This window comes from Sparus aurata, chromosome 14 (genome assembly GCF_900880675.1).
Source record: "Sparus aurata chromosome 14, fSpaAur1.1, whole genome shotgun sequence".
In the NCBI taxonomy this organism is placed as follows: Eukaryota; Metazoa; Chordata; class Actinopteri; order Spariformes; family Sparidae; genus Sparus; species Sparus aurata.
The window spans coordinates 23,055,061-23,077,149 of NC_044200.1; the positions used below are offsets into that span (position 1 = coordinate 23,055,061).

At 44.0% G+C, this 22,089-nt stretch overlaps 1 protein-coding gene across 1 annotated transcript in view; it reads right to left on the reverse strand.

Moving 5' to 3' along the window:
- Window positions 1–22,089, reverse strand: part of LOC115595542 (thyrotropin-releasing hormone-degrading ectoenzyme) — a 181,225-nt gene that overhangs the window by 123,643 nt on the left and 35,493 nt on the right. Inside the window, exon 4 of the mRNA XM_030440159.1 lies at window positions 8,811–8,937. Coding sequence (XP_030296019.1) covers window positions 8,811–8,937 — 127 coding nt within the window. The remainder of the gene's footprint in view (window positions 1–8,810; window positions 8,938–22,089) is intronic.

Consider the following 22,089-nt stretch of genomic DNA (forward strand, 5'->3'; position numbering starts at 1 on the left):
TAAATATGTAGGGCCCAGGTTTGAATATACCCAACTGTTCCTTTAAGATTAACTTGAAGTCTTGTTGAAGTCAGATCTCTGCTTTGGTCTCCACCAACTCCTCAGATAAATATAATTTCTCTCCAAACTGTGTCGGTCTGTTGAGCTCGTCCCCAGCAGGAAAACAAGCGTTTAGATCAACTGTGAAAGCAGCTTCTTATGATCCATACTGGTGTTTGTTGTGAGGAGGTGACCTCTAGTGGCTGCTGCGAATATTACAGCAGCAAAGGAGGAAGGCGGGTGAAGTAGTTTAAAGGATGAAAAGGTAAACTTTAGGATAGCACAGGTCTTTGATCGAGGAGATTGAAGTCCAGATGTTGAGTTATTTTAACTCACTGTTGGGTTTAAAGGTTTGTACAATGTTGAGTTTCTAACTCTAACCAAACTGTGACTGTAGGACAAGCTAACAGCAAAGTAGCGGGACGTTAAACCAACATAATAAACTTATAGAAGCTAAAATGTTATGAAAACACTCACACATGTGATTTTAGATTTAGTCCATTATTCCCAAAAAAACACATTTTAAGTGCAACTTCACACGCAATGAAACACCTTTTCTAGTGTTATTTAACTGAATAACTAACAGCAGTGAACTAGTTTTGAGTTTTGAGTTTGAACGTCACGAGGTCGAGGACGAGATTCCTGTTTCCAGTATTTCAGATCGTGTTCTGCGGTCCTGTTTTTTCGGGTTACACAGATATTTTGTGCTCCAGCTTTTATCGAAGAATCTCATTCTGGCTGAAATATTGAAATCTGAGACAATGTGTTTTCATGGCTGCAGCTTTTTGCATCAAATGGAAAATATTCTTCATGTACCGAGCAGCAGTTTTATGTGCATTTCCCCCCAAATTCAGCCTGATGTGTGTGATGTCTTTGGACACTCTCGGGTCCTCGCCAGAATTTTAAATACAGTTCTGTCAGTCGATTCGATGCTCGACGGGGGAAAAGAGGTTCAATTTCCTGTATTGTTGCCGGCTCTTTCATTCTGTGGGGAAACTTTGTAAAGTCACTGCGGTCTAAAAAAGATTGTCTTCTTCACTTTATTGAATATTAATGCAAAATTCTTTCAAACAGCTCCGAACGAAGCGGACGGACCGACTGACTGGAAGAGACTTCGGCTTTCAGCTTCACTGAGGCAGCAGCAGGCAGACAGCTGACTGGCCTGCAGCTCCGAGTGTGTGTGTGTGTGTGTGAGAGAGAAAGTGTCTGTGTGTGTGTATTTGCAAGTGTGTGTGTTTCAGTTCAGTCCATCTGTTGTTGTGTGTTGGCCCGAGGCGAGAGAGAGAGAGAGAGCAAGAGACAAAGAGGAAAGAAAGAAAGAAAGATGGAAAGAAAAGATGAAAAGATACACAAGTGGAGGCATGTAGGTGTGTGTGTGTGTGTGTGTGTGTGTGTGTGTGTGTGTGTGTGTGTGTGTGTGTGTGCGTGTTGGACCTCAGGCGGTGCTGTCTGTGTGTCTCTGTGGATCCCAGATGGAGCCAGAACTCAACAGAACACATTAGTCCACTTGGCGTGTTCACACAGACGTTCAGACACACTCAGATATTCAGCGTTAATTCTCCTGACAGTCGGATCACCTGAGCCTCGGCTCGCTCCGCTGCCGCAAGATTTCTGCTCCACTGGAACAGTCAAATGAATTCCTACGGAAGCCCGGAGAGGCCCGTTATCGCTCCTTCAGTTATCTCTCCACGTATGCATTGAACAGAACGAGAGGAAAAAAAACAGCTCCCCAGCTGGGACGGAGTTTTCTGCAGAAAGTGAAGGAGCTGAGGGTTTGGATCGGTTTGAGGAAGGAGCTGCGGAAGGAAAGAAAAGAGGGAACGAAGGGATGAAGAAGGGAAAGATGTGTATGCTCCGCTGGATCCGTCAGTTCTGAAGCTACAGCTACAGATTTCAGACGTGGACTCATCTGCTCTCCAACTGGTCCCACTTCAACATACATATATATTTATATTTCAGCTCTCCCGGTGCTCGTCTTTACCTCTGGGAGGGACAGGAGAGGAGATATTTCTCCTGTTTCTTATAATCCTGTGGGGTTTGAGATGAGAAAAGGTTTCAGGTAGACTGCTGTAAACCTCAGCAGGCTGCCGCGCCACAAAAATGTGGGAGAGAAAAGTGGAAACGGCACGAACAGCTGACAACACGGAGTCGACAGACTTACAGGGAGATGAAAGTCATTCGTTATTAACTGCTGTCACAGAGAAACGGGTGAAAGAAAGATCCTCAGTGTTCTGCTGCAAAGTTAGATTTCACATTCTCACGGTTGACTTTTGGTTTCACACTGGACATGAACTCTACTGCGAGAAAGTTGTGTGTTTGTTTTATCTGAACCTCTCTCCTGTGCAGCCCAATCCCCAGACAAAATGTGGATTAAGCACGCCTCTGCGAACCGCTTGTTTTTATGCTCAAGGCACAAAAAGGCAAAAAAGGCTTGAGGCAAAAAAAAAAGCGACTACATCACGGTTTGATTTAAAATACCTGTTTTTGTTGCCACAAACACGACAAGAATCATCCCGAGGTCGCTTTAAAATATTCACTGGTTTCACATTTACAGATGTGGACTCACACTGAAGCTACTCTCACCTCGACCTCATGAGCGTGTACTGTGAACGCGATGTGGAACATTTTATACAGATGTCAATATGATGCGCAGCCTAAAATGTGACTTTGTGTGAATAACTTCGACGCAGGCACGACTGGAACCATTTTACGGCTCTTCTCTTGGCGACCCACAGTTCTAATCTGGTGATAAGAGGTTTACGTTCAGCTGTATCAGAAGCCACAAAGGTCTTAAAGTATTGAAACAGAACTTCACAGTCTTAATAAATCTTTCAAAGAGCTGATTCACCTGTAAGGTTCTCCCTGAAACGAGGTCGGAATGCTTCAAATATGTCTTCTTACTTGTAAACAACTTTTTCTGGAATTTTAGATACAAATCGAAGCTTTAAACTGGATTTAAATTGAATAAAACAAAAGAAAAACTGCATGTTTATAACTGCAATGACACTCAGTAGAGTGCATACCTCCACCAAGGCCCAACACAGCCTCTGTGTGCAGCCTTGGTACTTTTCTGAATCCCTGTTGGTCAGTCTGATGCGTCTTTTCTGCAAGACGCATCAAACGCAGAGAAATTCATCGAAATGTTGATTGAGGAAAGAAATTGAGACGCCATCCCTGGATGCTCAGCAGGAGTTAATGGGGTCTAATCTGGGAAGAGACGCATCCTCCGTCCAAGTTTTGTGGAAATCCGTTCAGTAAATGTTGTGTAATCCTGCTGACAACAAACAAACCGACAAACACGGAGGGAAACAATACGTCCTCGCTGAAGAAGAAGGAAAACAACCTGCAGAGAGGCCGACAACATCAAATACCTCTTTTAGTCGGAGTAAAGGAATGTGGTCGGATGGGAAACTTAGAAATATTCTTCCTCACAGAGTAACTGCACATCTGTAGCTGCCTGAACCAGCAGGAAGACGCTGAGCCGAGTGACCTTTCAAACAGATGTCTTTCACACCTGGATGAACTCCCATCACAATGCGATCATACCGCCTGACTGACGGCGTTCACACTGCCGTATTTTGACAGATCTGACATGTTGACATCAGGTGTGAACGGGTTTAAAAGCTGAGTTTTTGCGGCCTGGTGTCGGCACTCGAGGAAGGTTCAGAGGGTCAAACACATCGTTAAGCTTCATCCTCCGGGGGACACGAATATCCACGGCAAATTAAACGTCCCCTGAGGGTCAGACGTGGAGGAGACCCGGACGGACAGATGGACAACCTCGGGCTCGACTGTGACGGGACCAGAACCCGAATGACTCCGAGTGCGATGCCTCATCTTTATGATCTGTGTCTTCATCCGTCTGCACGCTGCAGTTTCCCCTCTGTCTCTTTAAATTTGTATCTCAGCTCATCATTTTCCCTTTCGCTCTCTCGGGGGAGCGCGATGCCCTGCATGACAACAGATGGAGCCCTGAGGCTGTGGGACCACTCACACACACACACACACACACACACACACACACACACACACACACACACACACATGCAGATGCAGAGCTGGCAGCGGTGGGGTGGAGTTAGAGGCAAGCTGTGGTAAAGACTGATGTCAACATCGGTATGAATGCACACACACGCTCACGCTGGCAGAGAATCGCAGTGAGGTGGATTTACGTCGACTAACAGGCTGAAAACACACAGAACTGATTTATAATGCGAGGATGCGTTCGGTCTCTGCCGACACACAAACAGGAAGTGTCTGATTAGATTTAAAACAGAAAATCAAATCAAAGAAGAAGAATACGCGCAGAGAGAGTTTGCAGTCGTTTCATTTAAGTATTTACCACAGTTCACACTTGGATTCGGAGCTAATTTGACTTCCAGAACTTCAAAACACAGAGCTGGGAGTGCATTTGGGGAGTTTGGGAGTACTATCTGGCACATTATCAGCGTTTCCCCTCTGTTGACTCCATCCGTCTATGTGAGAGTCTGGCTTCTGTTCAGGACTCAGTAGCAGCACGCGAGGCAGCTCAAACATCTTTCTCCCCAACGTCTTTCATCGTGAAGTCCTCGCGGGCCACCAAGTCCGACTCGGCACGCTCGGGTCCGCTAACAATCAGTCGAGCCTGTTGCAGCAGAATCACTAAGACTGAGCGAGTAACAAACAGCTTCTGGTCTATCATCACATTTCCCATTTTTAGATTGTAGATGAAATGCTCAGACTCGACCCTTCAACACATCGTCTCGACTATCCACGACCGACCAGCTCTGGAGGAGAGAGTCGGGCACAGATCCAGACCTCCTGGAGGAATAAACACCCGGAAAACATCAGCGATTGTGGTGTGTTGTTTCCCCAGTAAACACACCGCCCTCTTCAGCTGCTGCGGGCCTTTCTGACTGGTCGGTTGCTGGTATTCGTGGTCAGATCGCATGTATAAATGCTCACCACAGCGCCGGCTCTGCATAAAGAGCCGATCCAGACCTTCAGGAGGAATAAACACCTGCAGTCACATCAGATTCTGATCTGATCCGGAGCTGTTTACTGACAGGAGGAGAGCTCAGAGAAAACATTTTAACTTTTGGGATTAAAAAGTGGATTTATCTTGATACCTTGAGTAAATGTGTGTGTTTGTCTGGTTTGAATATTGTTGGAAACATCAGGGATTATGTAAGAATTCAACTCTTCAATATCATTTCTGAAACAGAATATCACAGAGCTCATCCCATCAATCTTTCATCATGTTAGAATTGATTTTAGGCTCTCGCTGTTACTTTAAGGGCACTTTGACGCCTTGCACCTTCCAATGTTTTCACTTGTTAGTACCCAACTTGTGTCGAGGCCTAAAACCAGCGGGGTGTCTTCACAGTCAGAGCCCGGAGGTTCAACCTGCCCGAGGGGAAGAAGCCGGCCAAGTCAGAGCATCTTTGAAATTTCCTCTTAGAAAATACTTTCATCCCATACTTGAATTGTCTTTTTTTATATCACTGGAATGGAAAATTCTTGTAAAATCTAGAGATTGTGAACCACTTTGTAAGCTTGGTTTGGAAAAGTTCTCCATAAATAAAAAGTAGTGTCATGATAAATTACAGGAGCACCAGAAAGACTCTCCAATCTGGGGAGAGTCTTCAACGAAAGATATTGTAGAAGCAAAAAAGAAAAAAGCGGAGGATATCTCTACATGATATCGAGAACAAAAGCAAGGTGTTGGCACTCTGGAGGACCAAGCCTGAGCTGGCTCTGTCCGACACATTGTCCCCAGTTTTGGCTCGGTTATAAGAATGTGGGCCCGGTTTCATTTGGAGGGAAAATCGGCTCCATTTAGCAGCACACAGCCAAGCTTTGGGCAAATGTTGACTCCTGGAATCAGACCAACGTGGGGTGGATTCTGGTGCGTCATCGATCATGAGGCTGGAGCGAGTCCAGCAGAAAGGTGTGCCAGGTTTACTAAAGGACACGGTTGGGCAAAGATATTTTTTGCTACCCGAGTCTGAAACATCCTGAACAGAAAACACCAGGTTCTCTTGTGTTTTCAGGACGTTTGGACCAGTAGCACCGATGGCCTGGCACAGAATATATCCATGTTGCTCCAGCAAGATGAAGACTTGTGATCATAACGTAATATTTCACATTGATAACTTCTTTACGCATAAAGTGTCGACAGTGCTAGAGGCGTATGAGGCTGTACTGTCACCACAAACAGCCGGACATTGTCCCAACAACTTGGTAAATAACACACAATTCAGCTGCAGTTTCTCTAGAAAAATACCTGCCACGAACATGGTTGGAAAATGTCTCTTGTTTAAAGTCTTTTGGCTAGAAATTGCTGAGATACAGATGTCAGTTAGGAGCTTCTATGCCCGCCCTGTGGCCTGCAACAGCCAATGAGTGATTTCATATACAAAGATTCCCTTCATTGTTCCCTCCCCTCTCTCCTGAGCCAATTACATGCTGGCCTCCAGATGAAAAATCCATGAAAATATCATTTAAATGGGTTTTAAAGTCTTAAGCTCTTTGTATTGGTTTTGCTCTTCCACCTGAGCACTTCCTTATTTGCATAAAGTCAGTGTAAAAAAGGAAATAAAGACCTATGATGAATGTAATGCTTCGGTTGCTCTACAGAACAGCGTTTTTGATCTCACGCGCCTGGATATTCAAATAGAAAACCACGGGTTAAAAGCCCTTTTCAAGACGTCAGAACTTCTCTGTCATCCAGTTCAAACCGGACTCCTTCTAAGCTCCTGACAAGCTCTTTCCACCTGATGTCTTTGTGTGACCTGGCCTGCACCACTGCATGTGAAATCACCTTTACCACAGCACGGAAGAGCTTGTTAATGCAGCTAATATCAGTGTAAAGGTCAGGGAGGGAAAGTAAATGTCAAACCTAATCTGAGCCGAGGAAGGAAAAAAACACAGGAAGCTTTGAGTGAAAGTGAATTTGTGATGTGATGAATGGATGTGGACAGGTGGGAGGTGTCTGACATATACAATATGGAGCCGCAGTGATCACATTAGTTTGTTTGGGAGCTGAGAGGAGAAAGGGAACCGACTCGGCTGATTGATTCTGGCAGAACAGAGGTGTAAAACACAAACAATTATGAAGACAGGAGAAGAAGAAGAAAGACAGGCGGGAGGAGGGGGTGAAATCTGACTTCTCTGAAATGATTCATTAAGTTGAACAGGAGGGGAGGAAGTGTAAACATCAAACAGAGTCGCACAGAACCAAAACCAGAAGCCCGGAGAGAACAACTGTGTGCCAGTGTTGAACAGCAGAGTGATACCAGGAAGTCTAACAGGAACCAGGATACCAGACGTACCAACGAGGGGAGAAAAAGCTGCCGAGCATCAACACTGATCTGTTTTTATGTCTGCAGAACCCTTCAGCACCTCAGCATCTTGACCTCCATCTTGAATTCAGGAGCTTCATTAAAGTTTTGGGCCCATAAAGATGTTCTGATCGGAGTCCAGGAAGCACAAGGCTGAAGTTTCTAGTGCTGAATTCGATGCTGGAATTTAACATCACGGCTCGACAGAAGAGGAAAAAGCGCAGCTGTAATCAATAACGTTAAAAACGATAACGAACGTAGAGCTGAGCTGGTCCACCTGGTTTACTCTTCAACCCCTTTTACTCACTTCCATTTCAGCTACAACTTCCACTCATTTCAGTGATTAATCTTTGGGTAAAAGTAGAAATCCAAACACAGGTCAGAAGGTGCAGAACAGATTTCTGTACCACTGGTTTCCTTTCAGTAGTTGTTTAACCGAAAACCTCTCAAGTGTCACAAAGACAAGAATCACTTCACTGACACTTCAGCTCCTTTCAGTACTCGCTTGTCGAGTGACTCTTCAACCTCGTTAAACACTTTCACTTTCAACGGTTGCAGCAATCTGTCAGATATTGTATCTTAAATGCCACTTCATCTCCTTTCAGTAAGAGACAGTAAGCCAAATAAAGAAAACAACAGACTATTATCACCTCAAGTGACACTTCTAGTCCTTTCAACATTTAAACTTCCACTTACAGCTAACTAACTAATACAACAATCTCCTTAATGCCGGCCATTTTCAGCTGCCACTTCAACTTCTTTCAGTGCACCAACACCAGTTACTTCACTACAAAGTCTCTTTGTCTTCAAAGATTGAAATGTGAAGACACGTTTTCACTCTGCAGTGGGAGGAAGTCACACTTTCTTCACTTTCGGTTAATTAATTTGTTAACGAGTCACCTCAGGAGTCAAACGATCATCCAGATGAAGCGACAGAGTCGGTGTTGAGCTTCAGTCCTCACTTTAATACCTCAACCTGCTGAGTATTAACACAATCCTTGTTTTCATTTAACGTAATAATCTCAAAAGCACCAGTGTTTAAAGTCTGAACACAACAACTGACCGAGGTTCAATTCCCAGACTTAATCACAGTGTGCATCCCCCGACACACAGGAAGAAGAAGAAGAAGAGGACGCGGCGTTTTCTTTGCCTGGTATGAGCACAAAGTGATGAACCCAACAGAAAATTACACGAAAGACAAAGAATTGGCTGACTTCCCTGAAACGAGCAGCTCAGGAAGGAGAAGCTGTTGTCGTTTCCTGATCCAGATCAGCAGGGTGAAACAAAGTGCAGGTTTTATTTAATTGAAGCTGACAGGAAATTAACACATCAGAGCGACAGTTCCTTTCTTCCTTTACCCCAATCTGGCAGCAGCGCAGAGGGACGCAACCCAAAACCTTCAACAACAACACGACCGTCAAAGGAAGAGGCGGACGTCAGCAGCCTTACCTAGCTTGGGCAGTGAGTACTGAACTTTAAAGTAGTCCTGGTAAAATCCCAGAAGCCTCTTGGTGATGTGGAGAGCGTAGTCCCCCGCTCCGCTGGAAATGGCATCCGGCCGAGCGTACAGACGGATCTACAAGCAAAGGCACAGACAGGAAGAAATGGAATCAGGCCGATTTTAATAGAGATGGATCTAAAAACAGATACAAGGGAGGAAATGGAATTAGTGCACGCTCAGCTCTGCAGAGAACAAACTGGAATCAAGCCAAGCTTTTATACAGAGAGGGAAATTAAATTTGGCAGAGTTTACAATAAGATCTACACAGAGACACAGAACAGGGCCGAGCGTGTGTCGAACTCGGGTCAGGTTTGAGTTCACATCTGCAGAGAGACTAATTTAATTTCTTGTCCACATGTACACAGACACAAACAGAAATGGAACCAGGCCGGCGTTGGGCAGGTCAGGCCTCAGGAGAGAATAAGTGAATCAGGCCGAGATCGTGTTCGGCTCTCCAGACAAAATCTAACAGAGTCGGGTCGAGTTGTGGTTCAAATCCACAGGAAGAAAAATGGATTCACAGCCGCCAGCGGACATCATCGACTTCTAGACGCAGAGGAAAAAACATAAAAAGGGAGATAAAAGTTGTGCTTCAGGTGGATTCCGATAATTCTCACAGTCAAAGTCAAATATTGATGATGTGAAATCACTAACGCCCGGAGAGTTTTCATTACTGCGCCGGTTGTTTAAAGAACAGCACGAGTCTCTGCTGGCTAGTTAGCTGCTAACAACCCTCGTGACGGACGGTCTGTGTGATTACATCATGTGGGGGAGGATCATAAGTGTCAGGTGGGTTATTTCCTCTCTTACATCCACATTTCATCAACTCTTTCAGCTTGTAATAAACTATTTGCTTCATCTTGAACGTGATCACCGGAAACGTGATCAGAACTCTTCCAGCAGCATCAAAACTTCACTCGTCTCCTTCTTCTCCGTCTGTTTTTGCAGCGTGAACACAAAAAAAGCTTCTGAACACATGCAAAGTGTTCGTACCCGCCGTCGAAACACAAAAACGTTCATGGAAGTTTATTTTTTGGGTGGATTGTACGTTTTTGTCAAATTAGGTTTCTTTTTGTCAAATTAAGTTTCTTTTTGTCATTTCTTTTAAACAAGCTTCTGGAAAATATCCCCAACATTCCCCAAACTTTTTTACGCCTTCGTATTTCTTGCATTACGTTAACTTGCTTGCTAGCTTGCTATGTTGTTAGCCTGACACCTGAAGCTAAATGCTAACATCAGAATGCCGTCGATGTCGGGATAAAAAACATTTTCAGCCATCGTTATCTTAAGAAAGCTGCATATTGGAGCCTGAGTTCTCCTTTAACATGCATCACAATATGAGTTTTGGGTATTAGCATGCTAACATTAGCTAATGTAAAGCTCACAGTAAAGTCATTAAATGCATGTATTTGGTCATGAACACAAAAATATTCACACAGTTTAATATTTTTGACGTGCTGATGGTGCGAGAGGAAAACATCATTTTCAGATTCATCGGTTATTTTCCACAAACGTGAAATCTGTTCTGTTCCAGTTTGAACACCTCATTTTGAACAATTATGAGCTTTTTACCCTCCAATAAATAAATTGCTTTAAAAACTGAGAAGTTGGTTCCCGGCTGGAACCAAAGAAGAGCCGGATTTCCTCAAACTGAAGTGTGAATCCGATATAATACAGGTTGTTTACGCTGATGACACAGCTTTGATTGCAGAGCCGGAGCTAATCAGCCGGAAAAATGGAAAGTAGGAAAATCTGAGGATCGTCAAAGTCAGCAGGAGTCATAATCTGAGAACCGTGAATGTTTGTTTAGAGTTTCTGTCCGTCTATCCGCTGTTTGTTGAGATATACCAGCAGTCAGACTGAGATCCCGCTAAAGACCCACATTTTCTAGAAGTTGTGTTTCTGAAGGACAGAGAGAGAGAAAGTTCTGTGAATCTCACTGTTTATCTGCAGAAAACACACAACAGCAGTCTGTACTGAACTCTGCAGCCTCGGTGAAAATAAAAGTATTAACACAAACTTTGGAATATAGATTTTTTAAGTGACTTTGATGCCGACTCGATTGGTACCGTGGCATCAATCTGCCCGTCTCCCGTGATCCGGCAGCTCCGTCAGAAACGTTTCACTCCACTGACTCCAGACTGATTCTTTAAACTGAGGTGACTCTCCGGCTGACAGACACGCAGACATCTGCTCCATCTGAGGCAAGAAAAAAAACTGTTTCTGAGTTAAAAGCAATTTGGCGAGTTCTGCAGGAGAAAATGAGATGCTGCTGCCTGATCTGACAGATACGTAGTGTTTGTGGTGAGCCGGGATAATCTGAGCGTACAACATGTCCTCAGACTGCACACACAGACACGACAAGATAGCATCTGTTAGCATCAGTTAGCATCTGTACATCAGTCTGAGGTATGTAAGTGTAACACAGAGCAAAGAACGTGATGGAAACTGAAGGTCAGATCAGGACACGAGGGAAGTGAGACTGCTTTTGCACAACCTGAACAGGAAGAGGCTTCATTTTCCCCGGTCAGTATCCACAGGTGATGGAGGGGGCGAGACAGACGGAGATCCTCATCGTTATTCAGACAATCTGCTTTTATTATCCTTACTTATCCTATTATACTCTTTTAATATCGCTTCATTGTGAAATGCAGAAATATAGGTGGGAAAACAGACAAAGACAGGAAGTGGAAGGTAAAAGAAGAGACACGAGGATAAACTTTCAACATAAAACAGGAAATCAACTGAACGAACACCTCGGATGAAAACAGTTTTATTGTGAAGGTCGGGAAGTGATGTATGAGTGGAGCGGAGCGGAAGTACAACAGCGTTGTATTCAAGTACAGTACTCGAATAAATATACTTGATTACTTTCTATCTCTGGACTCTAACAGTGTGTTTGGATCAGCTGTGATTCTCCAGGAATAACTCACATCTCTGTCAAGCTGCTCTCCTCTGTGTGTGTGTGTGTGTGTGTGTGTGTGTGTGTGTATGTGATGGACGCAGCAGCTAATTACAAGCTGCTGCCGGTGATATCACTGATCAATATGCATGTATCAGCTGCAGTGAATGAAAAAAACAAAACAAATGTGCCTGCCTGGACACAACGAGTGTGTGTGTGTGTGTGTGTGTGTGTGTGTGTGTGTTTTATCTGTGTGTGTGTGTGTGTGTGTGTGTGTGTGTTTTATCTGTGTGTGTGTGTGTGTGTGTTTTATCTGTGTGTGTGTGTGTGTGTTTTATCTGTGTGTGTGTGTGGCTGTTGGATGTTTAACTGTCACAGAGAGAAACCACCTCACTGTCAGCTGAAGGACGACTGACACCATCAAACACACACACACACACACACACACACACACACACAGATAATATACCCACACACATGCCTCATATCATATTTCACGTAAAGACGGAGGTGGGTGGACACAAATATACACCCACAATATGATGTAATGCTGCTGTACCACTGCTGTCATTTCACTCACACACACACACACACACACACACACAGGTGAACACTTCTGTCCCAGTACTGTCACTCTGCTCTCTCCCAGTTGGACTCTAATAAATTCTCTCAGTACAGTCATCGTATGACCGACTGTACCTCAGGTGCTGTGTGATGTCAGGATGTGTGTGTCTGTTCAACTGCACACACACACAACACAAAGGAGGAAGTGTGTGTTATTGAGAGGACTAAACATGAGGATCATTTCACAGCTGATGTGTAGCAGGAAACAGCAGGAAGCTGCCTCGGTAAAGATGGAGATCATCAGTAACATGATGGAGACGTTAGGACTCTGCTATTTTGAAAAAGACTCGAGCTGCTTCCACGTTACTGTTGTTTGGTTCTGTATTGTTGCTTTGTGGGTTGCAGTGTGCAACGTTTCTCTTTTGAAGGATCTGTTTCGTTGTCAGACTGTGAACACCATCAGACCGTCACACTCCTGTCCCGCGCTGCCGGACGTCGTCTCGCCTCTGTTTCTACCTCGACTGGCAGATCAGAGGCAAAACTAAATCGTTCCGCCGTTCCACATCTGTAACTTTCACATCAGCAGCGAGGCGCGGATCGGCACAGGAATCCCGTCTTTAACGTCAGTCATAACGGAGCTTAAGTGGCTCCGCTAACTAGCTTAAAAACATATTAATTTCCTCAAAGGGAGCCTTATTTTTTATATTGTTTTCCTGGTACAATTCAAACAGGATCAGTGGATAAGTTGTCTGTCTTTATTCACCACCATACAGTTTTTCCAAAATGTGGTTCCATGAGGTCCACAGGAAGGGGCGGGGCTTCATACATCATCATCAAAATACAAACCGCAGAGCGTCTGACCGAGCTGCTGTATCTGATGAGCGAGCGGCGTGAAAAGCTCTTCAGGCTCGTTTGATTATTAGCAGAGAGGTGTCGGAAACATTCAGGCGGCACGTTTTCTACTCACAGATAAATCGACAGACATCGCCGGCGTTGGATGATATCAGCTGTACGTAATTAAAATTAATTCTGTGAGGCTGAAATAACATTTTGTCTCACTGTCGAGAATCTCCTCATTAAACTTTCATGGGAATATTAAAATGAACTCTACGGCTCTACCAAAGAAAAAAAATCTGCTCTGGCACTTCCAATGTTTGGGAAGAAAAAATGATATAAAAGTTAGAAGACTACATCTTTTATTTCGATGCTTCAAATGCATATTTTATTACCATGTCGTCTCTCCTGCTGTTAGTCTCATGTTCAGGTTGTAGCAGCATCACCGCCTCTAAACTGCAGCTTTTGTGTCGTCTCAGCCAAGAAAGACACAAATACTCCACTAAAGCTTTTTAGACCTGATACACGTTTAACAAACAGCAGGTTCTCACAGTAAGATATCACATTAATCTACTGTAAGTCTGATTTAACAATGAATTACAGGTAACTGTTTGGAACATTACAGTGAGCTGCTGTGAAGGGACATTCTGAAAAAATAGAAAAATCTAAGTAAAATGGTGCATTTACAAGAATACAGCACCGTACTGTCGTTTAGCAATGAAATAATGTAGTTTTTCCACAAGATACAAGACTAACAACATGGTGAGAAGATAACATGCTAACAACAGGCTAACAGGCCCACCGGTTGTTGGACCATCAACTCAGGCTAACAAGCTAACAACTGGCTAACAGGCTCAGAACAGGATAGAACAGAAAAATCTAAGTAAAATGGTGCATTTACAAGAAAATACTGTAATTAAGATACAGCACTGTACTGTAGTTTAGCAATAACATGATGTAGTTTTACAAAAAGATACAAGACTAACAACATGGTAAGAAGATAACATGCTAACAACAGGCTAACAGGCCCACCGGTTGTTGGACCATCAACTCAAGCTAACAACAGCTATCATGCCTACAAGTGCTCAACAAGGGACACAAGCTAACAACTGGCTAACAGGCTCAGAACAGGATAAAACAGAAAAATCTAAGTAAAATGGTGCATTTACAAGAAAATACTGTAATTAGGATACAGCACTGTACTATCGTTTAGCAATAACATAATGTAGTTTTACAAAAAGATACAAGACTAACAACATGGTAAGAAGATAACAAGCTAACAACAGGCTAACAGGCCTACAAGTAGTTCAGCAAGGCGCACATGTTAGCATGCTAACACCCGAACACGCAGAATTGTTAGCTTACTGTGAAAACACAATAAATTACTGTAAACTACAGTAAATCTACTGTAAATTGGCACGTTAACAATAATCTGAGTTACTGTAGAAACAATGTATTACTCTGATTTTCATCCACATTACTGTTCACAGGATTCAGATTAAATGCTAAGAGCCAGATCTATTCTCATTAATACCAATAATCAGATTCATACATACTAGTCTAAATACATTACACTAATAATACAACTAATGTAGAAACACGACTGTCGTCCTCTCTGACTGATTTTTAAAGCTCGTCTCTTGTTCTGCACATTCTCCTCCCTCCAGCAGAACTCATCTCGCAGCGCGGCGGCGGCAGTCTGAATATCTGCTCAGAGAGTGGAGGCTTTATTGAAATCGCAGCTTCTGTCAGCGGGCCGGCAGCGAGCTGCTGAATTGAGTATCATCTCCTGAGGATTCCTCAAACGCCTGCAGTCATGTTCTCCCAGGTGAGGAGAGGCCGGGATGCATTACACTTTTCAATGGAGGTGGAGGAGCCGCTGTGACGCTCCCACTTCAAAGCATCACCATAGACAGATTCAGCGTCTCTCAGGGCTGAAATATGCTGATTCTGCTGAACTAAACCCATCGCACGGTGGCTCAGCGGTTGCTGCTGTCGCCTCACAGGAAGAAGGTTCTGGGCTTAAACCCAACCAGTTTGCATGTTCTCTCTGTGCCTGCGTGGATTTCCTCCCACAATCCAGAAACATGCAGGTAAGCTGGAGTGGAAACTTTAAATTGCCACTCGGTTGTGAGTCGCTGGTCACATTTCCTGGATGTGTGACAGGCGGCTCGGGGTTGTCAGATAACGCACGCTGCGATTCACTTCAGCCGCCTGCGACCCTGCTGAGCTGCTTACAGAAGATATTGACGGATGTATGAGCTTCCTTTCTCTGAACCTGAATAAGGTGATCGTTAAATCAAGACACGAGGAATAATCTGCCTTCAATCACACGACTGTGACCTGATGAAACCAGCATCTTAAGCGTCTGGTTGAGCTTCCACTCCGGACGATCGATAGCAATTTATTCCAAGGGGTGTGCATAAAACTGTCACAGCTGTCACGTTAATGTCAGGCTGTAATAACAAAGACACTGACGATATGTTGTTTTGATTAATTTCAGGTTGTCACAACAACATTTGTGTCTCGGTTGAAGGTGCGATATGGAGGAATTGGCCACCTGTCGACAGAGAGAGGAGACAAACCGATTATATCCCACCACCTCCCCCTCAAAGACAATCGCCTGCTTCATCACCGCTGAACGGAAAACATGTCGGCCATTTGTGTTGTTGCACCAACACGAGAGCCGATGTGGCGCAGCTGAATATGGACCTCTGAATTATAAGAAATAAAGGTGAGATTACAAAGGATCCATGTTCGTAAATCTCTCAGTGAATAGCCCTTTTTAGATAGAAAAGGCAGCACATTTGCTCCAAGGTAAGGGCGGCAATGTGCCGGCCTGTCTTTCTAAAACGGAGGCGTAATATTCCTCCTTTTCCAAAAGCCGCCTCTGAGGTAGGCGTAAACATGTGACGTGACGTGAAGCTCGAAGTTGGGCTGTGAACGGTGACGACGAATTTGTCTTCAAAATAAGAGCTTTACATTGCACCCCATTGGAGTTTAGAACTGGGTTCTTAGCGGGGAGCTTTTAATTTGAAAGTAGCGACCGTTCCTAGCTTGCCGCTACAACAACAAGCTAACACAACCAAACAGCTACAGAGACCGAGGAGACGCTAGCATCTCCTGGATCTCAGCGGCTGTCCAGTTGCTCATCTTAATGTCCGCGGATGAAATGATGGACTGACTGCTGTGATCAGCTGTTTCCTGGTTTTAAAACTCCCCGGCTGGGTCGCACAACAGTGCAGGTCATCAACACCTCCGCCCACCTCACGCACATTGCTGCCTCGTTTTTAGATAGCAGGCGAGGCTGAAATATGTGTATCCTCCGAGGCGGAAAATCGGTGGACCAGAACTGACCCCCAATTTGCCGCCCTCTGTCTAAAACCGCGGACCGAGCTGCTAAAAGGACGGGCAAATTGGCGGCTTGGTGCTCTGTCTAAAAACGGCTATTGATGCATGGCTCCAGATGAAAGGCCAGAAAATCTGCATCAGATTTCATCCTCAGGGGGGCATGAATGTGTGGACTAAACTTCATAGTAATCAATCCAATTATTCCTGAGATATTTCCAGCGTAAACAACACCTGTCGACCTCACGGGACTGTTGGAGGATCACCAAAGTCTGGTGTGGGTTCCACGAGCGTCTGAGCCAAACTTAACGTCAGTCCATCTGGTGGTTACTGAGATATTTCAGTCTGAACGAGAATGTTGGACCGACTGGAGCTTCCAGAACCCGGCCACTGTGGCTGCAAATTAAATGAGTCACGTGTGAAATTCAGCATTATTTCCAATCAGTGCAGCAGCGGCTTCATGTAATATTCACCACACTGCTGCTCTGAATCTCTCTGTTTAACATAATCACCATTACTGTTCACTGTTTAAGTCCAGTGGGTTCTATTTTACCGCCTTGAATTAAAGTGCTGGTAATAAAAACCGCACTGTCTTCACATATTTCACGGTAAAAATCCTTCTCGAGGAGGTGAAGGGATTATTTCCCCTGAACTGCTGGAAAGCTGTTAATGTGAAGCAGATTAACAGCAGCAGCAGCAGCGAAAGAGTCACGGTGAGCTGGAGCAGATCAGAAAACAAGGAGGCCTCTCAGCAGAGTGTGATCAGACCCACAGTGCTGCTGGAACAGAACATCCGAAAGAAAGGCCCGTCTCTATTAACTGCCTCTTAAGTAAAGGCAGATTTCGTAGCAATTAAGGGAAATCTCTGTTTCTGTGGGAAAGCAGTATGTAGTCTGTGAACTCAACACGGCTTTCAAAAAATCTGCTGAGAGGTGATATCAACGTGTTCCTGCAACTGTAGAGAAACAAACAACAAACCTTTGGATAAATGAACTGTATCCGAACGAAAATTGTCGTCTGACTGTCCAATAACGTCTAGAAAGTTCTAGAAAAGCCACGAAATTAAATCATTTTATTCCCACTGAAGTAAACAAGGCGCTCAACCGGAAGTTAGTCTGTTTTTTTTTGGCTTCTTAGCAGCTCTACTGCAAACTATTCAAACTCCTCAGTAACAGACAGATGCATTAAAGAAGTGTAGCTCCAAATAACTGTGTGATCACGCTGATGCCATGCTGCCTTCACGGGTTGGCGAGCGCACACCCGACAGCAACACAGTGGACTGAAGGGTCTATTACAGTTCGGCGTGGCAAGAAGCAAAGAGAAGCAGGAAAAAAAGCTTTCTCTTCTCAATAAGCCTCAACAACATCGACACATCCTTCCTGATTTGATTTGATGAAGAGAAATTTTCGTTCTATTCTCTCCAGGAAACCACAAAATGAGCCGCAGAACATTTCCTCCTCCGAGCTGATCAATGTTCAAACTTTACAGATAAATACAGAAACACTAAGCTACTCTCTTCTCCGTCTCTTCCTTTTCTAAATTAATTTAAAATCCTCCTCCTCTCATCTCCTTTCTCCTCGTTTCCTCTTCTCCTTCCCCCCCTCCTGCCCTCTCTCCTCTCTCCTTGTTATCTCTCCACTCGGCCGTGACATCTCTCGCCGCGTTCTGTCGCTCCGTCTGTCGCCCTTGGATGATGGATGGGGTGATGGACGCTCGGTTGCCACGGTAATTTGATGGATGGTTTAGCAACTGATACGAGCGTCGAGAGAGCGCACCGACACACACACACACACACACACACACACACAGCGGCGCAGTAACACACTGTCTCCTCGCTGCGTTTCTGTGGGTCCTTGACTTTGAGATCAACAGACCTCAGACAGTCGCGACTCCCTTCATAACAAACACTGCTGACCCATGACTGCAGTGCTGCACATCTGTCCAATCATATCATTGCTTTTGCTGACGACACCGCTGTGATGGAGTGAGACAGCCCAAGAACCGAAGCAAGGATAACAGTCTCTCTGTCAATGTCAACAAGACAAAAGGGATGATTGTTGATTCCAGAAGGACCGGAGCATGAAGGGAAGCCCAGCAGCTGCTCCTGTATGATGTATTATACACTGTACGTGCCGGCTCACTGAGTCCTCCCCTGGTCTTGGTGATATTAAACATATAATGTCTTCATGGAGCACAGACAAACCCAGTTACCACAGCTTCCTGTGTACGTGAGTCCAACATCGGCTCCACAAAACGTCTGAAGATGAAGCTCGTTCAGGTCTCATTAATCAAACAACAATCTGCATCTGTGCGTTCTGGCTGCACATACACACAGATTAATGTTTATTTATTACATGTCTGTGTGCTCATAAACACAGCTGTGCTCTGTTAACAGAGATAAATGCAACAAACTCATTCATATCAAGAAAACCCCCCCAAACAACCACACAATGTAAACGACGTCCCTTAAAGGAAACAGCCTAGTTTGAAGTCCAACATGGGAAACTTAATTGCCAGTAAGGTGGAGATCAAAGTTTTGGATTTCATTAATTTGTGAGTATTACTTAATTTTTTACTTACTTGAGTTTTGGTTGGTGGGTTGGTTGTCTTTTTAGTTTGTTGGTTGGTTTGACAGTTTGTTGGTAAGTTGGTTAGATGCTTCTTCGTTAAGATGGATAATTGGTGTGTTGGTTGGTTAGATGCTTGGTGGATTGGTTTGTTGGTTTATTTGTTGGTTTGTCAGTCGGTTGGTTGTTGTTGTTTTTTTGGTTTGTTAGTGGGTTGGTTGGTTAGATGGTTGGTTTTTGGTTGGTTGTTTTTTTGGTGTGTTGGTTGATGGTAAGTATGTAAGCAGGATTACTCGAATACTACTGGACAGATTTCCATTAAACTTCTAATGGAGGATGGGTCTCGGCCCCAAATAGACCCCCATTAACTTTTGCTGCAGATCCAGATCACGGGGCGGCTATGAGGTTTGATTTAAAGATTAGCCTTGCATGAATTAAAACAGACAGTTGGGCCTTGGTGGAGAAATGTGCTCGGTGCCTGACTGGTTTGTTTGTATGATTGTCAGCAGGATTGTGAAAAAACTAAACCCTACAATTGTCTTGAAACTTGTTTGACGATCAGACCCATCAAATTTCACAGTGGAACCAAATCACAGCATAGCTTTTCATAAATGCTAATTCAAATTGGACTCAGGTGAACATGTCTTAGTTGTCAACACACAGTTTTTTGATAAGAAGCTGCCATGTTTATGATGTTACTTCAGTCTTAGCATTAGATAATTGTACATACAGTGTATGTGCATGATAATAAAGACTTCTTTGGTTTCACAAAGACCTCAGCTCGACACAACCATGTTTAAAACATCATTCCAACATTTTGGGAAAATATGTCCAGACATAAATGGTGCTGCTGGATCTTGTGCCCGGCTGTAGTTCATTGCCTCTAACAGGATCAAATGATGTGAAAGTTTGTTCTGTTCCAAGCCGATCTGTCCGTCCCCTCACAGGTGTCCCCATTAAATCAGGACAGTCCTTGAGTTTTATGTCCCAGCATCCCAACAGGAAGTCTTTGTCCTTACAATAACACAGATTTATGATGGATTAATATTGGGAAATTGAGTCCCAAGAGCAAATTTAGTAAACATGGACAGGTGCAGCTGCATAAAAATGACAGCAATCAAAAGAATAAAAAAGAAAGAAGGAAGGAAGGAAAATAATAAGAAATAAAGTTGCATTGAGTGCCACCATGTTCTGTTTCTATCATCAGTCTCACAGATCTGTGATGTGTTTCTACTGAACTGGACGATTAAACCACATCATCTGTTTTAACACCAGTGAATCTGTTTGTTAGCCCCCTCGAGGCCCCAGATCCAACTTTTTAAATCGATGTTGTTAAACTTTGGCTAAAATAATCACATAATAAAAATGAAATGTTAAAGTGACCTTTATCAACTTAAAATACTCATCTGACCTATAGTTTGTAATCATTATCGGACATTAATGTGACCTTTATTATCATTATAGAATGTTAATGTGACATTTAGTATCGGTACAGAAGAGTAAAGATGGCCGCTATGATGTCGTGCCACAAAACTTTGCAGCAGCTCACCTCGTCATACTGATCCAACTGGACACCTGATAACTGTGTGAGGTTCTGACACAGGTTCTGACCCTCTTCAGTCACTGTTGGCGATTTCTTGCAACGATGTTTGGGTAGTAACGGAATACACAAACAGGACAATGTAATCAGAATACAAATAAAGTAACTGTAACTCCTAACTCTTCCTGATTTTGAGAAACTCAAAACCTCCTTTCAGAAATCAGTCAGCTGCTGTGAATATATTCAGGTCTGCATCCTTCAGAGGAGCATTTGAAGGCCGATTACATCACAACGCCACATGAAGGCTGTCTAAATCTGAAGGCTCCTCCAGATGCTCCTTCTTTTCCCTGTTGTTGGAGGATGCATAACTACGATCCTTTGTGGCCTCAGATATCCCAAGGTCCTTTGCGCATCCGAAAAAGAAGAAAGAAAGAGAGAAAATGGTGACATCGCGTGGCGTAGATCGTCACCTTCGCGGGCCTCGTGACGTAAGAGTAAAACATCTGGTGACGCAACCAGGAAATGCTCCAAAGGCTAGACCGTCCCATTTAACAACAGCTGACGAGGTTAACGAGGTCTCTCTGAAGGACTCGCCTTCAAAGACCACAAAGGCCGAGTCCTTCAGAGGATGCAGACCCTGAACTGAGACCCAGCCACTGTCACAAAGTTCACCGCCTCTTTGTTTGTCTTTGTGAAGGCAGATGTTCTGCACACAGAAACCTCTTCACATTCACGGCGACAGTTAGTTAGCAAATAAACACCTACAGCGGGAAAAATGACAGAAGATGAAGGAATAATAAGCTAAATGGCTGCAAGATGAAGGTTTGACTGAACCAGGAGCGGCTCGGCGGGTCACCACACCCCGCTGTTTGATTGTTTGTTTGTTTGTTTGTTTGTTTGTATTGTGTCAGACTTTAAGCCTCCCTGAAGGGAAAGCGGCTCATTACAGGAGCACAGATCCTCACAGAGACACATTATACTGACAGAACAACAGGAAGACAAACAGCTGTTTCCAGAGGATGTGAAGACAGAAGAAGGGCGCTTTGAAAGAAAAGACGAATTTGAGTCGACAATGACGCTGGCAGAGTCCCAGACCCGCTGAAGATCTGTCTGTGCAGCTCACATCTCCTCAAACACCGACGGCTCCGTGTTGAATCTGGATTTTGTTTATAACCATAAAAGCTTAAAGTCTTAATACCTTCTTTTGTTTATGCAGCTTTAGATGTTTAAACACTTACTATGTCTCAGAAGGCTAAAATTATCCCACCTGTTTTAAAGGATAATAGTACGACCGCAGGCTGTTTTATTATTGGAAATCAGGACACAGTCATGTTAAAGCATGTTGAGGATCGGTCAGAACAGTCATTTGATGAACAAGATTCGATTGTTGGATGTCCTCGATTTTTCCTCTAAAAATAAAGGTTGAATTACAGCAAGAAGAAAACGCGTCAATCAAAACAGGAAGTGGCGTT